This window comes from Thermobia domestica, chromosome 9, assembly GCF_964235325.1.
Source record: "Thermobia domestica chromosome 9, izTheDome1.hap1.1, whole genome shotgun sequence".
NCBI lineage: Eukaryota > Metazoa > Arthropoda > Insecta > Zygentoma > Lepismatidae > Thermobia > Thermobia domestica.
This window is the reverse complement of record NC_137462.1, coordinates 1,668,113-1,684,670: the sequence shown is the minus strand read 5'-3', so window position 1 is coordinate 1,684,670 and position 16,558 is coordinate 1,668,113. Positions and strand designations below refer to the sequence as shown.

General features: G+C 35.4%; 1 protein-coding gene across 1 annotated transcript in view; it reads left to right on the top strand.

Annotated features, from left to right (window-relative positions):
- tnc (tenectin) overlaps positions 1–16,558 on the top strand; it is a 189,880-nt gene that overhangs the window by 101,853 nt on the left and 71,469 nt on the right. The window contains exon 3 of the mRNA XM_081770436.1: positions 12,013–12,081. Within this exon, the coding sequence (XP_081626562.1) occupies positions 12,013–12,081 (69 nt within the window). The remainder of the gene's footprint in view (positions 1–12,012; positions 12,082–16,558) is intronic.

Here is a 16,558-nt window from a genome sequence, read left to right as displayed (position 1 = left end):
ATAGTTGTAATTGTTTTATTTCTGACAAAAAGTGTCGGATTCATTGTGTGATGAAAAGTAGTTTATAGTAATACCCCGCAAAAGACATGCAAGAGGTCTCAAGGCAGAAAAATAAATTTTCTTTTCTTGAAATAGGCAATAACATTTTATTCGTTACATTATATGGTTTTCGTTTTCACAATATGAAATGTCGCAAATTATCGTAAGTGTTAATATTCAATATGTATTACACCGAATCTACCTTACACCAAAATTTCCCCACACCGAGTTTTCCGTACACCGAATTTTCTGTACACCGAATTTTCTCTACACCGAATTTTCCTACACCGAGTTTTCTTACACCGAATTTTCTTACACCGAATTTTCCTACACCGAATTTTCCTAGACCCCCTTCCCAGAATAGGTTCCTCCCCACCACGCTATCTCGCCTTGAAGAGACCTGGAGCAACCACCAGATGGCAATAGATGCCATTCCGCTACCGTTTTCTCACGTGGCATTCTGCATTTTTCTGTCAGTCCACGTACTTCCCCCTCCCCCAAAGCTGATAACTCCGCAATTAAACGTCTCTCCATAAACTACAGGATGATTTTATATCTCTCAATTCAATCATATAATTACAAAATCTATTGCATAACTCGAACACACTACATATTTCGCTAAAATCAATTTAGCATTACATTTCTTTTTGTTTTTGCAAATCGACCTTCTGAATTGTAGAGGGTAAAAAAAATCAAGGTTTTGTTGTTTTTATATTTTGATTATGAAAATTGTCTGATTTTGAGTGTTGGAAATTACTTCCGCCGTATAGAGTAGAGAGTTATTCAGAGCTAATGAAGGCGGCCGTTGAGGATGGATGAAAACAGCCGAGTCTTTAAAATATTCAATTGCCCATGGAGTCTCTTCTCTTCTCTCGCTGTCACCTTGGCCTCACTACTCCGTCAACCACAAACAAAATCTATGAGACATTCGCTCAGTGTTGCAATCTACGACTAAACACTTTTATTTTATTCCAAATTACAATCTAGGTTATTAATTTCTATATTTCGTTTACCAAGCGGGCGTAAACGAATAGTTAAGAGTTCCTATTTTGCAATCAGAAGATCCTGTGCTTGAATCCGGTGACCGGCAATACTGCATTTTTCAGTTTTCCCTCAGTACCATCACATGAATGCCGAAATGGTGCCTTTAAATAATTATTGACCCTGACTGATTTCCTTTCACTTCTTTTCTGGTTACTGTTATGTTTTGGTTCCTCTTACTATTATAGTTTCTGATTATTAATGACAGGATTACATACAAACATTGGTGCTGGGGGGGGGGAGTTATCATTTATACCTGAGGTTCAACGATATTCCAAAATGAAATCTTTCAGTTTTACGTCTCACGATTATGCTGGCTATGCTAAAGGAAACAGTATTGATGAGAAATGATTGGAATTGTGGAATGAAGAATGTGGGAGGAAACGGGAGAACCCAGAGAAATCAAACACTACAAAGTTCACATCGAACTAGGGACCCCATGCACCAGAAGTGAACGCTCTACCACTGGGCTACCAAACTCCAGGAGGTCAACCTTCTTGTAGGGATGCCTATAGTTACGCTCATGCGTACGAGATAAGACTTAAGGTTCATCTCAGAAAGTGTAACTGTTTCTAGTAGATGAACTCTTTCTGTCATTGGCAGTTTCCGTATTTAGAGACAAGCAGTAGCGCACCCACGGGGGGTACACTGGGTCCGGATCCCCCGAAATTTCCTAGCTCAACATTAATTTGTTCACTTTATCAAAAAAAACTGTAATCGTTTAACAGAGAAATGATTAACATAGCATGAAATTTGATTTGTACTCTTTCTGTTACAAAAAACATTCTTGTTCAATCACTTTTTCTGAAAATGTAAATGGAAGTATTTTACAATTACTTATCGTCTTTTCGGGAGGAGAATAATACTCGTTCAATACTACATAGATAATCTTTAAGTTTAAAGTCCCACGGTTATGCCGGTTACGCTAAAGGAGACGGTGATAATGAGAGATGAGTGAAAAATGGTGGAATGAAGAGTGGGAGGAAACGGGAGAACCCCGAGAAAACCCACGAGGACGGTATTTGTCCACCACAAAGTCCACACGGCGCTAGCTGGGATCGAACCAGGGACCCCAAGTACCGGAGGTGAACGCTCTACCACTGAGCCACCGCGCCCCCAAATACTACATAGATGTAGTGGCTTGTAGTATTGAGCTCCTTCTAACAAAAATTTCTGGGCGCACCCCTGGAGAGAAGAAAACGTCAAATATCAAAGAAACATCACCAGATTTCTTCATTCCAGTGAATTATTCCTGAGTGTCAAATGTACTTGTATATACAACACATATAACTCAATCAGGAAAAGAGAAAATGAAATATGGTTTAGCATGCGTATGAAGACATTTTACCTTCGTTTGAACGCCAGGAAGTTTTCATCCGGAATTAGTGAAATGTCAGAGAGGAAAGTCAAAGGTTAAATACGTTGGGAGTGGACCCTTGCAATAACTCTGTTTCTTCATACAGATGGTATATCTCCAGCTTACAAAAATGTTAGTGTTCTTTATGTACAAGATTCCTGAAAAGAGCGTCCAATGTTTACCACTAAAAATTATCTTCTCCTAGTATACTATTATCAAGCGTTCTACCTTTTGAAAGGTCCTGGAACTAATGCGGTTTTTTTCCCCCTTCATCTTCTTAATTTTCAGTTTGGGCCTAGAAATGCTTCTTCCATGTTTCTCGATTTTCAGCTTCCTCTTTCAACTCCCAATATTTTCTTCTAATTTTTAAATCATCGATCAGTTGTGTTCTTCTTCTTCCTATTCCTCGTTTTCCTTCCATCTTTCCTTCTATGCCGGTATGAAGAAGACAATTTCTTCGCAAGATGTGTTCAATCCAATTGCCTTTCTAGGAAGGATGGTGGATAGAAACGTCCTCTTCTTTCCTATTCGTTTTAAAACATCTTCGTTTGTTACTCTCTCTGTTCATTTTATCTTCTCTATCTTCTTCCAACACATTTCGAAGCTCTCTAAGCATTTCTTCTCTAACTTCCATAATGTCCAAGTCTCTGAATCATAAATCCAATGCTCTCTCTATATATAGCACTTGACCAATTTCTTCCTTAGTCCAATATTAAGGCTGCTAGTTAAGAGTGACCTTTTCTTGTTGAATGCTTCTTTGGTTTGGGAATTCTCGACCTGATCTCTCTGGTGCAGTAAGCTCTCTCGTCAAAATACTTTCAAGATATTTGAAATGGTCGATCTCTTCAAGTACTCTTTGTTCTACTCTGACCCGTAAGGACGCATTTCCACGGGATATTCTTATGTCTTTCGATTCTTCAATGTTGATTTCCGTTCCATGTAGTTTCCCAGTGTCAACTATTTTGCCAATCATCTCCTGTAGTCTTCCTTCGGTTCTAGATATAATAACTGTATCATCTGCATACTTGATCTTGGTAATGATCCGTTCTCAAATCTTCAAATCTCCAATTTTCATATTCACTATTTTCTTGTTCCCTAGTGCATTTCATAAAAGCCGTGCTTTTATTTTATTTATTTATTTACTATTATTTACAGAGGTTGGACAATATTTAATTAATAGGGACTACAAAAAATTCTTCTGCTTTATAAATACAATATCCACTTTGCAAACAACAGGTAGAGGTTCGATCCGCATTTATGGAAGATAAAACATCTTAATAATGTGTTCAAATTAATACGTTTCAGTGAAGACAGATGTTTGCGTACCAATTGGTTGGAAACACTGAGAACGGGAACACTACCAGTTTTTTAAATGGATTATTCCAATTAACAGGTTGAACGAAGGAAGAACAAAGAATCACTACTACAAGAGACAAATGAAAACAAAAGTAAAGGGAAACGTATTTCCGGTGAACGAAAGTGCAACCACATTATTCCACTCCTGTTTCTCCCCTTCGACTTTACAGCACTACATTTCTTTCAAAAGCTCAAAATCAAGTTTTTTTTTCTATGTTGTAACAAGAACAAGATTGGCGCAAAGTCGAGGGAGTCCACCTGTTGTGACAGACATCCTGCTGCGGTGAGATTGGGAACCGGTTAAACCATGAGGTCGCGCGACTGCAACAGGTGGGTTCTTCCAACGTCGAGACTTTTATCATACACTTCATTCCACCGGAGGGTACGTTGGGGGTCTTGAACTCACGTCCTGACACTGATATCAATCTTTTCAGTTTGTTTGTCTTGTGGTCCTTCTGTTGTTTTTTGTACACTTGCAGAGAATTAAAGGAAACGAGGATATTTAAATAGCTGCGCAGCATACGTTATCACTTGTCAAATTAACTACTATTACTTTTATGTAACTTAACGGGTGGAGAAAGACACGCAGTTTGTTATGGTTACAAGGCTATCCTTCTAACATATTTCGTTCAGCTAACAAAGCCAACAGTGTACTTCAAATATCTATTATTATTATTATTATTATTATTATTATTATTATTATTATTATTATTATTATTATTATCGCACATGGGGTCAGACAAAACACACATATGACCAAGAGTAGGAAGAAGGATTGAATGATGTGTTCAGGTTTTACAAAGAGAGACTCCCATGTAAACAAGACAGGGACTTCTTGAAAAAATGAAATGAAATCTTTGAGTTTTACGTCCCACGGTTATGCCGGTGAGGCTAAAGGAGACGGTGATGATGAGTAATGAATGAAATGGTGGAATGAAGAAAGTGGGAGGAAACGGGAGAACCCCGAGAAAACCCACGAGCACGGTGTTTGTCCACCACAAAGTTCACTTGGCGAGGGCTGGGATCGAACCCGGGACCCCAAGCACCAGAGGTGAGCGCTCTACAACTGAGCCACCGCGCCCCCCAGGGACTTCTTGACTAAAGAGTATAACCATAAAACAGTATAACCCTTCTCCTGCTTTAGTGGCTTACTGCAGATACCTTTGTGAAGATGGTCTCCAGTTCGATTGCTGGAGAGAGAGAGACTTGAAATATGAAGACACTACGGTGACTCGGATTCTACATTAAACAGTAGGTCCTCATATAGCCTCGATGCTGAAAAAGGAACACTAAACTGAAACCCAAGTAACAAGTCGTAGAACGTTATATGAAAAACTTATTTTCATTTCACTTAAAGTATAAGAAGAAAGGAAGAAAACATAACTAGTGTTTAGTGTTGAGTACTACTAACTTTAAGACTTTCATTTCTTTCCCAAAGCTGTGTTCGCAGTTGGTCAGAGGCATTCTCTGCGGAAAACTAATAAATTATGAACAGAAGCACTTTCACAAAACTCTTTCTGACGATTACGACAAAGTTCACGTGTCAGTAGTCATCGTACATGGTCACTTTGACTTTTTCCCTTACAACCAGGAAAGTGGACGAAGTTTAGTATGCGCTTCAGTGATATCCATCGTTAAACTGTCCTACAGATACTGTTCCTATCTTCCGTTCATATCTCCTTGCTTTTAAATCTATGTCTCTTTATCTGCCTTTTTTTCTGAAAAAAAAAAAAAAAATGAGAACATTGTTTTCCCAAAGGGTTCTTAAGTATTTGCTAGTAGGTAAAGTACACTGCATATTTGATAAAAACACAAAATTCGAGCTGATAGTTTCTTTTTTTTTTTTTAAAAAAAAAAAACTAGAATGACGTCGATTAATAGAAACATTTCCTGCCAAACGATTTTGCTATTTCTTACTGTTTTTGCTGTATCAGAAGCATTGATTAAATGGATTGGACTCTCCTTCAGCAGCGAGGCTATATAAGACATGGATTTATAGCTTAACGTGGGATCGAGTCACATGAGCTATCATTGGGGACCATGGGGATCAATTGACAGAAGTTGTAAGAGGCATTTAGCCTATGGTGATTTCAAGGATGGTGCGCGAAGAAATTCCTTTCCGAAGCCAAGAAACTCACCCCCTCCCCGGGGCAGTATTTCTAATCGTGCTCAATGTGTATCATCAGTAATTTTGCACTATTTTCTAATCCCATGTATTCAAAGTCTTCCTGGAATAATTCTGAAATCACTACTGCTTCTAGTACTTCCAAATTCAATGTTTTTTTGAGGTTCTGAATCCACACACACACACACACACACACACATATATATATATATATATATATATATATATATATATATATATATATATATATATATATATATATATATATATATATTGTATTATCGTTTTTTTTATCTCTTTCTATAGAGATCAGTATTGATATGACAAGCGCGGTTTTGTACTGCGCCCGGTTTTTGTAGAGATAATGGTGAACATATGGAACCTATTCATCCAACACAGAATCTATATAAATGAAATCGATTCTCATTATCAGTGGCCGTTATTGCTCTATACAATCAAACTTAAAACATGAATTGTGCAAATACTATGTGCACTCATGTCCAAAATTATTGTCGCATGTCTATAAATATGTTGTTGTAGGAATATAATTTGATAACGAATTTGCCCGGTATTTCTTATAATGTTAGTATGTGTATAATCCTCAAAGACATGTATGTGGAAAATTTCATGTCAAAAGAACAGTAAATAAGAACAATAAACCGAAAATAAATCTTTCTTGTCCAATTAGTAACATTTTGTTTTATTCATTCTAATTTTCGTATTTATAATTCTTTTCCTATGAAATTTACTACAAATATACATTTCCCTATTATACACATGGTATCAGTATTAAAAGTACCCTGCAAAATCATTATCAAATTATATTCTTACAAGAAGACAGTTATGAAATGAAATTTTTGAGTTTTACGTCCCACGATTATGCCGGTTAGGCTAAAGGAGACGGTGATGATGAGGGATGAATGAAATGGTGGAATGAAGAAAGTGGGAGGAAACGGGAGAACCCCGAGAAAACCCACGCACACGGTGTTTGTCCACCACAAAGTTCACTTGGCGGGAGCAGGGTTTGAACCCGAGACCCCAAGCACCAGAGGTGAACGCTCTACCACAAGAAGACAGTTATAGATGTGCGACAATCATTTTGGATATGAGTATACATGTGAACTGAACCCTCCAAATACCATGTACTGGTTAGATGGAGTAAATAAATGAAATAAAATGAAACAGATTTTTTTCAATTTCGCTTCTAATAGAGAGTTAAGAGCCTGACATACTAAAAATAATACAAAATACACCATTTTCCTTTTGCTTGTTTATTCATAAGTGAAACAAGATAATGAAATGCAACTCATCACAATCATAGACAATGTTAGTCTACAACAGAAAATATGAACCTCAAAAATTTTCAGTGTTACTATCCATAGAAATTACAGTGTTGCCAGAATAACATTTTCTCCAAAATCTAAGTTAAGGCATCAACTAGAGGAACGAACTCAACTGCATTTGATTACGTATCATGTTGTTTTGCTATTATTTTTATTTTAATAACTGTATGTTAAAACTATTTTGTGTATTACAAACTAAATACAACTATGATTTAAAAAGTAGTTCACAGGATTCCAAGACAACATGGCATAGCTTCGAAGTCTAACAATGTATAATGGCAGTTTTATTTGGCAGTCATTCGTTGTAATTTTAGTGAAGAATATTATAATGTAGATCCTTGTTTGATTGGACGGTCCCAATTTCGATTTCTAAGTGGCTAACACACACAATGACACGGAGTGTGTCAAAAGCATGTTGACGCTCAGAAATATGTCAAAGTATGCATTTTGCTAATAGAACATTTCCGTTAATTTGGACTCCACTGATCTGGCTAAAACAGGTAAATGGCTTATTAAAATGTGCGTAAGTAACAGACAAGCATTCCTCGGCGGTTCTTTGGTGTTTTAAGGTTATGAACCAGCGTCCATGCCCTCCATTGTCTTTAATTTGTATTATCTTAGAAATGAAATGAAATCTTTAAGTTTTACATCCCAAGAGTATGCCGACTAGGCTAAAGGAGACAGTTATGATGAGAAAGGAATGAAATGGTGGAATGAAAAAGTGGGAGGAAACAGGAGAACCCCAAGAAAACCCATGCATACTGTGTTTGTCCACCACAGAACTCACTTAGCGCGAGCTGAGGACTCTAAGCATCAAAGGTGAACACTCTACCACTGAGCCACCGCGCCATGTATTGGCTTAGTGGTAGGCAAACGTATTTGTACCAGAAGGGGGCAGCTGCCGCTGTCCCCTTGTTGTACAGCTCATAGGTTCGTCTTGTCGTTCTGTGGTTCCAAGTCGTGCAATTGCTGTATTTGTTGCTGGAGAGATCTTCTTTCAGAAGGTTGTGAATTCCTGCTTTCCCCAAATGACGCGCATGCCCATGTCTCTGTGCTGAAAAAGAGACGTAAAATGTCAAAGATATTGATACTGGGCCAAATAGGTAAATTCCCAATTTCCCATTACGAATCAAACCTACAACAGTGGTCGTCTAATACAGAATTTGAAACCATACATGATATTGATCGTTTAAAATTTGGGCCTTTGAAATCATATAAATGTTTATTAGTGGGAAAAGCGTGTGATTCTCTGGGTAAAAGAAGCTCCACACATGTTCTAATGGAAGATTAAACGCACGGAAGTCTATTGTTCTTCAATGCTATTATTTATTTGTTCGCGTTGTCATTGATACAATGAACGCCTGAGAAACTCTGAGCACCACCCATAAAGCATTGCAAAGACGAAATACTCTGAAACTACAAATCAATGGTATTTGCATTCCACGACGTCTTCTGGACAAGATACACACATTAAAAAACACTTGTTCTCCGCCTGTCAAACCTCAGCCCAGACACGCACGTGCGTATGCTATACGCACACAAACGAAGCACTGAACCAGAGATGGCTGCCTGACCTTGCTACAATGCCAGTGACCTCGTTGGGCAGGGGTCAGGGACGTAGCCAGCAATTAGCAGTGTCACTTGTTGCTCTCATTTGGCCTGGAGTGAAACATTTTTAATGTTTTCTTATTATAGTAGACGTTTCTCCTTGTTTTTAATATGTTCATTCCCCCTTTTTTTCTTTTGTTTAAAAAATCGCATATTTCGTCTGGAAAAGACAAGTCAAAAACCATTTCCATGTCAATGTGAGTCACATTCTTAAACTGATGATAATGTTGTCAACAGATTCTCTGTTTTTCTTCTTTCTTTTTGTTCTTTTTTTTTAACGATTTATTTGATTTTCTTCTTTCTGAGTAGTATGCATAAATTGTAAATCCTGCTTTGGGAATATGTTCACATTTGCACTGAACAGGAATCATGGTGCAAAGCTATTATTGCATGAATAAAATTGAAGCTTCTGTTGCTGGTTTCAGTGCTACATAGGCCTATAAAGTATTTTAAACATACCATGTTGTTTAAACAAGAATTTTAGGAGTGATCAAAAAAATGCATTAAAAGATTGCGATCTTGGTCAATAATAGGTTTTTGGATTAGGGGCTACAAAATTTTCCAACGGCCCTTAAATCGAGTTTTCGTACTTTCTACGGAACAAGCAAATTATACTGAGTTAAGTGATAGTTTGGGTTTGGCTACACTGTATGTAGTTATCCAGATATAAGGCCTACAAAAAAATCAATGAAAAAATATATTGGATCTTAGATCAGAGTCCACAAAATTTTTGAACGGCCCCTAAATCAAGCTTTCGTACTTTCTACGGAATAAGCACATTATACTGAGTTAAGTGATAGTTTGGGTTTGGCTACACTGTATGTAGTTATCCAGATATAAGGCCTACAAAAATTAAATTCAATGAAAAAATATATATTGGATATTGGATCAGGGGGCCACAAAATTTTTGAACTGCCCCTAAGTCGAATTTTCGTATTTTTTACGGAATAAGCACATTATACTGAGTTAAGTGATAATTTGCGTTTGGCTACATTGTATGTAGTTTTCCAGATATAAAGCGTACAAGAAAATTTTTGATTGAAATATATTGGATTGTTTGATCCAAAAAGAAAGAAAAAGAAATGGCACCGATCTCGCTTTGAAAAATTCTATATTCTTATTTCTAGAAGAAATTAATTAATGCATTTGTATTTACGTCTTTTGTCAAGAGAACAAGACCTAGAGTTGAAAATAGAAACTGAACCACTGTAGTGTATTCGATTTTCTCGCACCGAGAATCGAACCCATGCTCTCGTGCACTAAAACCACGCACGGCAGCCACTAGAATACCGATGGGGGCGATAGGAGGAATAAAATGAAATAAGTGAGAGTCCCAATTGCAGATCTAGAACTTAAAACCTGGGGAGTAGGGGCAGCTAGAACCCAGACTATGATAGGTACACCATGAGTTTACTATAAACTTTCAAAAATATATAAATGTTTTTATCACTCAAAAATCTGGGGGGGGGGCTAGATCCGCCACTAAGGAGTCTTGTTTGGCTAATTCACACATGTCATTCAAGCTTCAGAGAGGATTTCCAACGTACGTTACAAGTCTTCAAGTTTTTGTGTTTTGAGTCCTTTGCAACACTTGGGTTATGAAGGACAGGGACTACTATTAACGTATGGCCTCGAAGCATGAATGGGGTTTAAATCTGATACAATTAAAGGATGCAACTTCAACTCTTACAACATTAACCGTTTCCCACCATATCTTTTCGACTTCGAAAGAGCTGGATCACAGAACGACGTGATGTTTCTTGGCGTATGGCCTCTTATGCCAAAAAATTCTTATAAACATTACACCATTCAGCGTTTTTCGCCTCATCCTGTGATTACTTAAACTTTATTTGCATAAAATAATACAATCTTGTGATTACTTAAACTTTATTTCAATAGAATAATACATTCCTGTGATTACTTAAACTTTATTTGAATAAAATAATACAATCCTGTGATTACTTAAACTTTATTTCAATAGAATAATACATTCCTGTGATTACTTAAACTTTATTTGAATAAAATAATACAATCCTGTGATTACTTAAACTTTATTTGAATTAAATAATACAATACTGTGATTACTTAAACTTTATTTGAATAAAATAATACATTTCTGTGATTACTTAAACTTTATTTGAATAAAATAATACAATCCTGTGATTACTTAAACTTTATTTGAATAAAATAATACATTTCTGTGATTACTTAAACTTTATTTGAATAAAATAATACAATACTGTGATTACTTAAACTTTATTTGAATAAAATAATACAATACTGTGATTACTTAAACTTTATTTGAATAAAATAATACAATACTGTGATTACTTAAACTTTATTTGAATAAAATAATACAATACTGTGATTACTTAAACTTTATTTGAATAGAATAATACATACCTGTGATTACTTAAACTTTATTTGAATAAAATAATACAATTCGTGATGACTTAAACTTTATTTGAATAAAATAATACATTCTTGTGATTACTTAAACTTTATTTGAATAAAATAATACAATTCGTGATGACTTAAACTTTATTTGAATAAAATAATACATTTCTGTGATTACTTAAACTTTATTTGAATAAAATAATACAATCCTGTGATTACTTAAACTTTATTTGAATAAAATAATACATTTCTGTGATTACTTAAACTTTATTTGAATAAAATAATACAATCCTGTGATTACTTAAACTTTATTTGAATTAAATAATACAATACTGTGATTACTTAAACTTTATTTGAATAAAATAATACATTTCTGTGATTACTTAAACTTTATTTGAATAAAATAATACAATCCTGTGATTACTTAAACTTTATTTGAATAAAATAATACATTTCTGTGATTACTTAAACTTTATTTGAATAAAATAATACAATACTGTGATTACTTAAACTTTATTTGAATAAAATAATACAATTCGTGATGACTTAAACTTTATTTGAATAGAATAATACATACCTGTGATTACTTAATCTTTATTTGAATAAAATAATACAATTCGTGATTACTTAAACTTTATTTGAATAAAATAATACATTCTTGTGATTACTTAAACTTTATTTGAATAGATCAATAAAGCAAATTTAGTGTCGAGAAAATAGTGTTAATTTGTTTATTTTTCTTTCAGCTCCAGTGTACGATCAGCAGCAGCCTCAACAACACCTCGATGACTACTACAACGGCAATGGAAACGGCGGTGAGTACAATGACTGTGCATACATCTGATATATAACTTTGGTTAAGTAGCTGATATTTTCATAAGAGATCCAATCAATTTTATATACAAGAGGATACTTATAAAATATATCAATAATTAAATGGAAAATGTTTAGATATCTATGTATTCATCTTTAGATTTCATGAAAGCATCTGTTAGGCCTTCATTCCTCACAGGGGCGAAGACAGGGGGAAGCGATCGGGGCGATCGTTTCCCCCTAGAATAGGATATTTCTTTTATTTTAAAAATAAAACATATCCTAAAAATGTTCACTTTTGTATTATAAATGCAAAATAAAATCTATTGACATCGAACGACCGCCCCCTCAAACATTCAGCCTTGATCCACCATTGATTACTCCAAGGTATTTATTAGGTTTAAGTAAAACGGTAATGTTAACGTTTTAGTACAATACAATTTCCTTTAATTTCCATCAATTAAAGTCCGAACATTGGCTCTATAGTGGATCTTTTTAGACCAGGTAGCTCTAAATGGGTGACTACAGAAGAAACTCTTATGACTGTAGCACAATGTTTTGTGCAGTCTCATTGAAAATTAAAGAGTTCGGAGGAAAACAATGATAACCCTCATTTTAAAACCAAGTAAGTTAGTTACAGAAAAACAATAATAACACTCATGTGAGCTGAATTGCGGAAACAATTCAAGATAGAAATGAAATCTTTGAGTTTTACATCCCACGGTTATGCCGGTTAGGCTAAAGGAGACAGTGAGGATGAGTAATGAATGAAATGGTGGAATAAAGAAAGTGGGAGGAAACGGGAGAACCCCGACTAAACCCACGCACACGGTTGTTTGTCCACCACAAAGTTTACTTAGCGGGGGCTGGGATCGAACCAAGGACCCCATGTACCAGAGGTGAACGCTCTACCACTGAGCCACCGTGGCCCCCAATTCAAGGTAGAAAAAATAGCATGCTGAATACGGTGTTGTTTGAATTCTTTCGATAATTCAGCTTATATGAGTGTTATAATTGTTTTTCTGTAGCTAACTCACTTGGTTATAAATTAGGGCTATGATTGTTTTCTCCCGAACCCTTTAATTATGGAAAGCACTTTGGTCACTTGGCTTAGGTAGGCTAACTTAATGTTATAACACAACTCTCCTGATTGATAAATAATTATCGGGAATTTCAAATGGATTTTCGTCAATGACTTATGGGCCATCCTGTACATATTTTTATTGTACATTTTTCTTTTATTTCTCCATACATAAAAGAGCTCTTGACTGACTGGTCAAACTACATAAGCTACAAACATAAAATTTGGACAACATGTGGGATATGTGACGTAAGGTGCCACTAAGGAAGGATTTTTGGAAATTCGACGTGGAAGGGGAGAGAAAATTGGGATCGCAATCATTAAAATAACTTATCAATATCTCGGAATCTCTTAAAGTTAGAGACAAGAAAATTGGTATTTGAACTTTTAATTTAAACCAGTGTTTAAGCGTATTAGGTGATTGACCTAGAGTGGAAGTTTTTCGATGATTTATTTGGAGCAGGGTGAAAACAGGGGGAAGGGAGGGTAGTAAAAATTCAAGATAGAAAAGAAGAAGGAAAATATTATAATTAGACCGTCCCCTTAGCTGTGAGCGTTTTGTTCAGCACCTAGGTTATAGGGGGCATCACTAAGTTGTCTATACAATGCATTGAAATTTAAAGCTAGTTTTCGAGTTCAGACAAAGCTACGGTTTTCGAGTTCAGACAAAGCTATACTTTGCACAAAATATGAAAAGTGTCTCACAGTCCTCTGTTGGCAAAACCATGAACTGTAAAGAGAAAGTTTCAATTGCCACCGTAAGACAGAACATCTAACTGTATTTTGACTATAATGTTGGCGGTTAACTTCAGTTCTAACTACCGGGAGGGTTTGTTGTTGTAGAGGTATGGAAAGTAATCACTGTAAAGGCCGACTAAATTTAAAAGATATCACCTACAAGAATTTCCGTCAAAGTTAAGTCAGTTTCGTAGAATACTACTGTGTATAATGGGGCTTTGAAGCAATAGTTGAAATTGAATTGTGAAACGTTTTAAAGTCATTAAAAAAAAAAGATAAAACTGGGAGAAGGCAATTTCAACCTCCCCCTTAGAAAGGAAACCAAAGTAACCCCTTAGATAGGAAATGACTACTGCTGGTACCTCCTGCCTTCTAATTTTAGGCACATTTCCTATTTAGGTAAATACCGGGATGGATTTCTTGTTGGAAAATAAATTATAAACAGTGGCGGATACAGAAAATTAGTTTGAGAGGAGCTTCACTCAGGAAAATTTAGTTTCTTTTTCTTTTTTTCTTTCTTTCTTTCTTTCTTTTTGTGATCACTAGAATTTTGAGAGGGCTTGAAGCTTATACGCATAGAATGACTAACATTAGATTAAAAAAAGAAAATTAAATCATGCAATTTGGGTGGGCTTCAGTCTGAAAGTCCCAAACCACATAAATACTCCACTGATTACGTTTGGGATGATATTCTCGGACATAAAGAGCAACCAAGGCCAAATCAGTTCAATTCATACTAAGAACTGATATCAGTACCATCATTCTAATATTAATATTTGTAGATTCATGCAATTTTGTGTAAAAAGTGAAATGTATAAATACTGAAGAGAAAACATAGCACAAAAACATTATTAAGACTATTCATGGCTTTGGATTAATTGTTTTAACAAAAGAGACACTGACCAAAGCTTAATACTTTACTTTATTTTCATTAATTTCGATCGTGTCTGAAGAAGGATATGCTAGATATCCGAAACAGTAACAAATTATAATTTAAAATAAAGTAAAGTATTAAGCTTTGGTCAGTGTCTCTTTTGTTAAAAAAAAAACATTATGTTCGTATGTTGAATATACTTTTCCGTATGTTGTGCAAAGTATTCCCATCTATGGGGTTATTTTACACCAAAGTTTATATTTCAATAACTATGGTCATACTAAATGTTTTCTAATGCACTTGCACAAATGCTTTCCTTATATATCTAGCTATCTAGGCATGTTACACTATTATATGTTTAAAATATATTGTGCTAAAGCATTACGTCTGTAAGTTACATGCGATTTTCTTTAAAATTCCTTAAATCTTGTGCAAAGTAACCCCGTCTTAAGGTATATTGAAAGGCGCAGAAGGAAGAACGCATAATTTAACACATTAGACAATTTGCCAAGAATAAATAGAAAGAAGTTTCATTTCATATTAAAACTGAAGCCCTTTTCTTCTCTGAAATATTGTGCCTGTGAAGGAACTGCTGAAAATTAAAACTTAATTCACATTAACTGAACTTTGATCAGCTATTCAGCCATGCACATTCTGTAAGTGCAAGGAAGGAAAAGAAAGCTAAAAATCCTGTTTTGAACGGTGACTGTACAAAAATAATCCTGCTTCTAACAACCCTTTCTATCTACAAGGAGGAACAAACTAAAAACACACACACGAAAAAAAAAAATGAAAGCAGAGGATAGAAATGGTACATCATTTGGCCAAATAGTAACCCAATTACCGTTAACTGTTTTTTATCATTAATTAAATACCAACTGGTTATATAATTGATCGTTCAATGTGTATTCTTTCAAATATGTAGCACATCACAATAGTATTGTTGTTATATCATTGAGTTCTAACGGTATAGTTGTTTTTGCAAGTGCGCTGTGAGTTAGCAACACTGTCGATTTGCTGTGTGGAAAAGTGAGAAGTCGTGTGTGTCGAATGCAGCAGACATCGAGCGATAACACTTCACTCTGTTACTTGCATTTCCCAAGTTCAAGGATGTTGCAGCCTTTTCACATGGATAGGGAAGATTTCTTATGGATCTCCGAGTTAAGACGAGTTACCAACATTCCTTAAGCCTTTAAGAGCCCATAAGTTTCAAATAGAATTTCAACACAAGAAGATTAATTTTTAACATCAAGTGAAACTATTTTCTTTTTATTTCATTTATAATGAAAAAATCTTACAAACCGTTACAATATATTTTGATTTATTGTTATTTACGTCTTTCGCCAACAACCTGCTTATATGGGATGACATCTACAATGAAGTGATTGGAGACACGGTGGCTTAGTGGTAAAGCGCTCACTTCTGATGCGAAAGGTCCATGGTTCGATACTAGGCCATGTGAATTTTGAAGAACACGGTGTATATGTGTTTATTCGAGCTTCCCCTTTCCTCCCACATTTTCATGCCATAAATTATTTCATAATAATTCAGATTTTCGTGCCTCATCTCTCTATATCGATCTGTAGTTGTAATTGGGCAGCAACACACTTCGTCCAAGTTTCAGTGCGTTTACTACAAAATTTTTCCGAAGAAGAGTAAAGGAACACGCCAATTAACGCGATATTCCGATAGCCTTCTACAGGTTATGTCTACTGATGGAGGAAGCTCTCCTAGCAAGTTGGATTCTACCAACTATTTACTGTGAACACCAGGAGCAAGCTCGCTT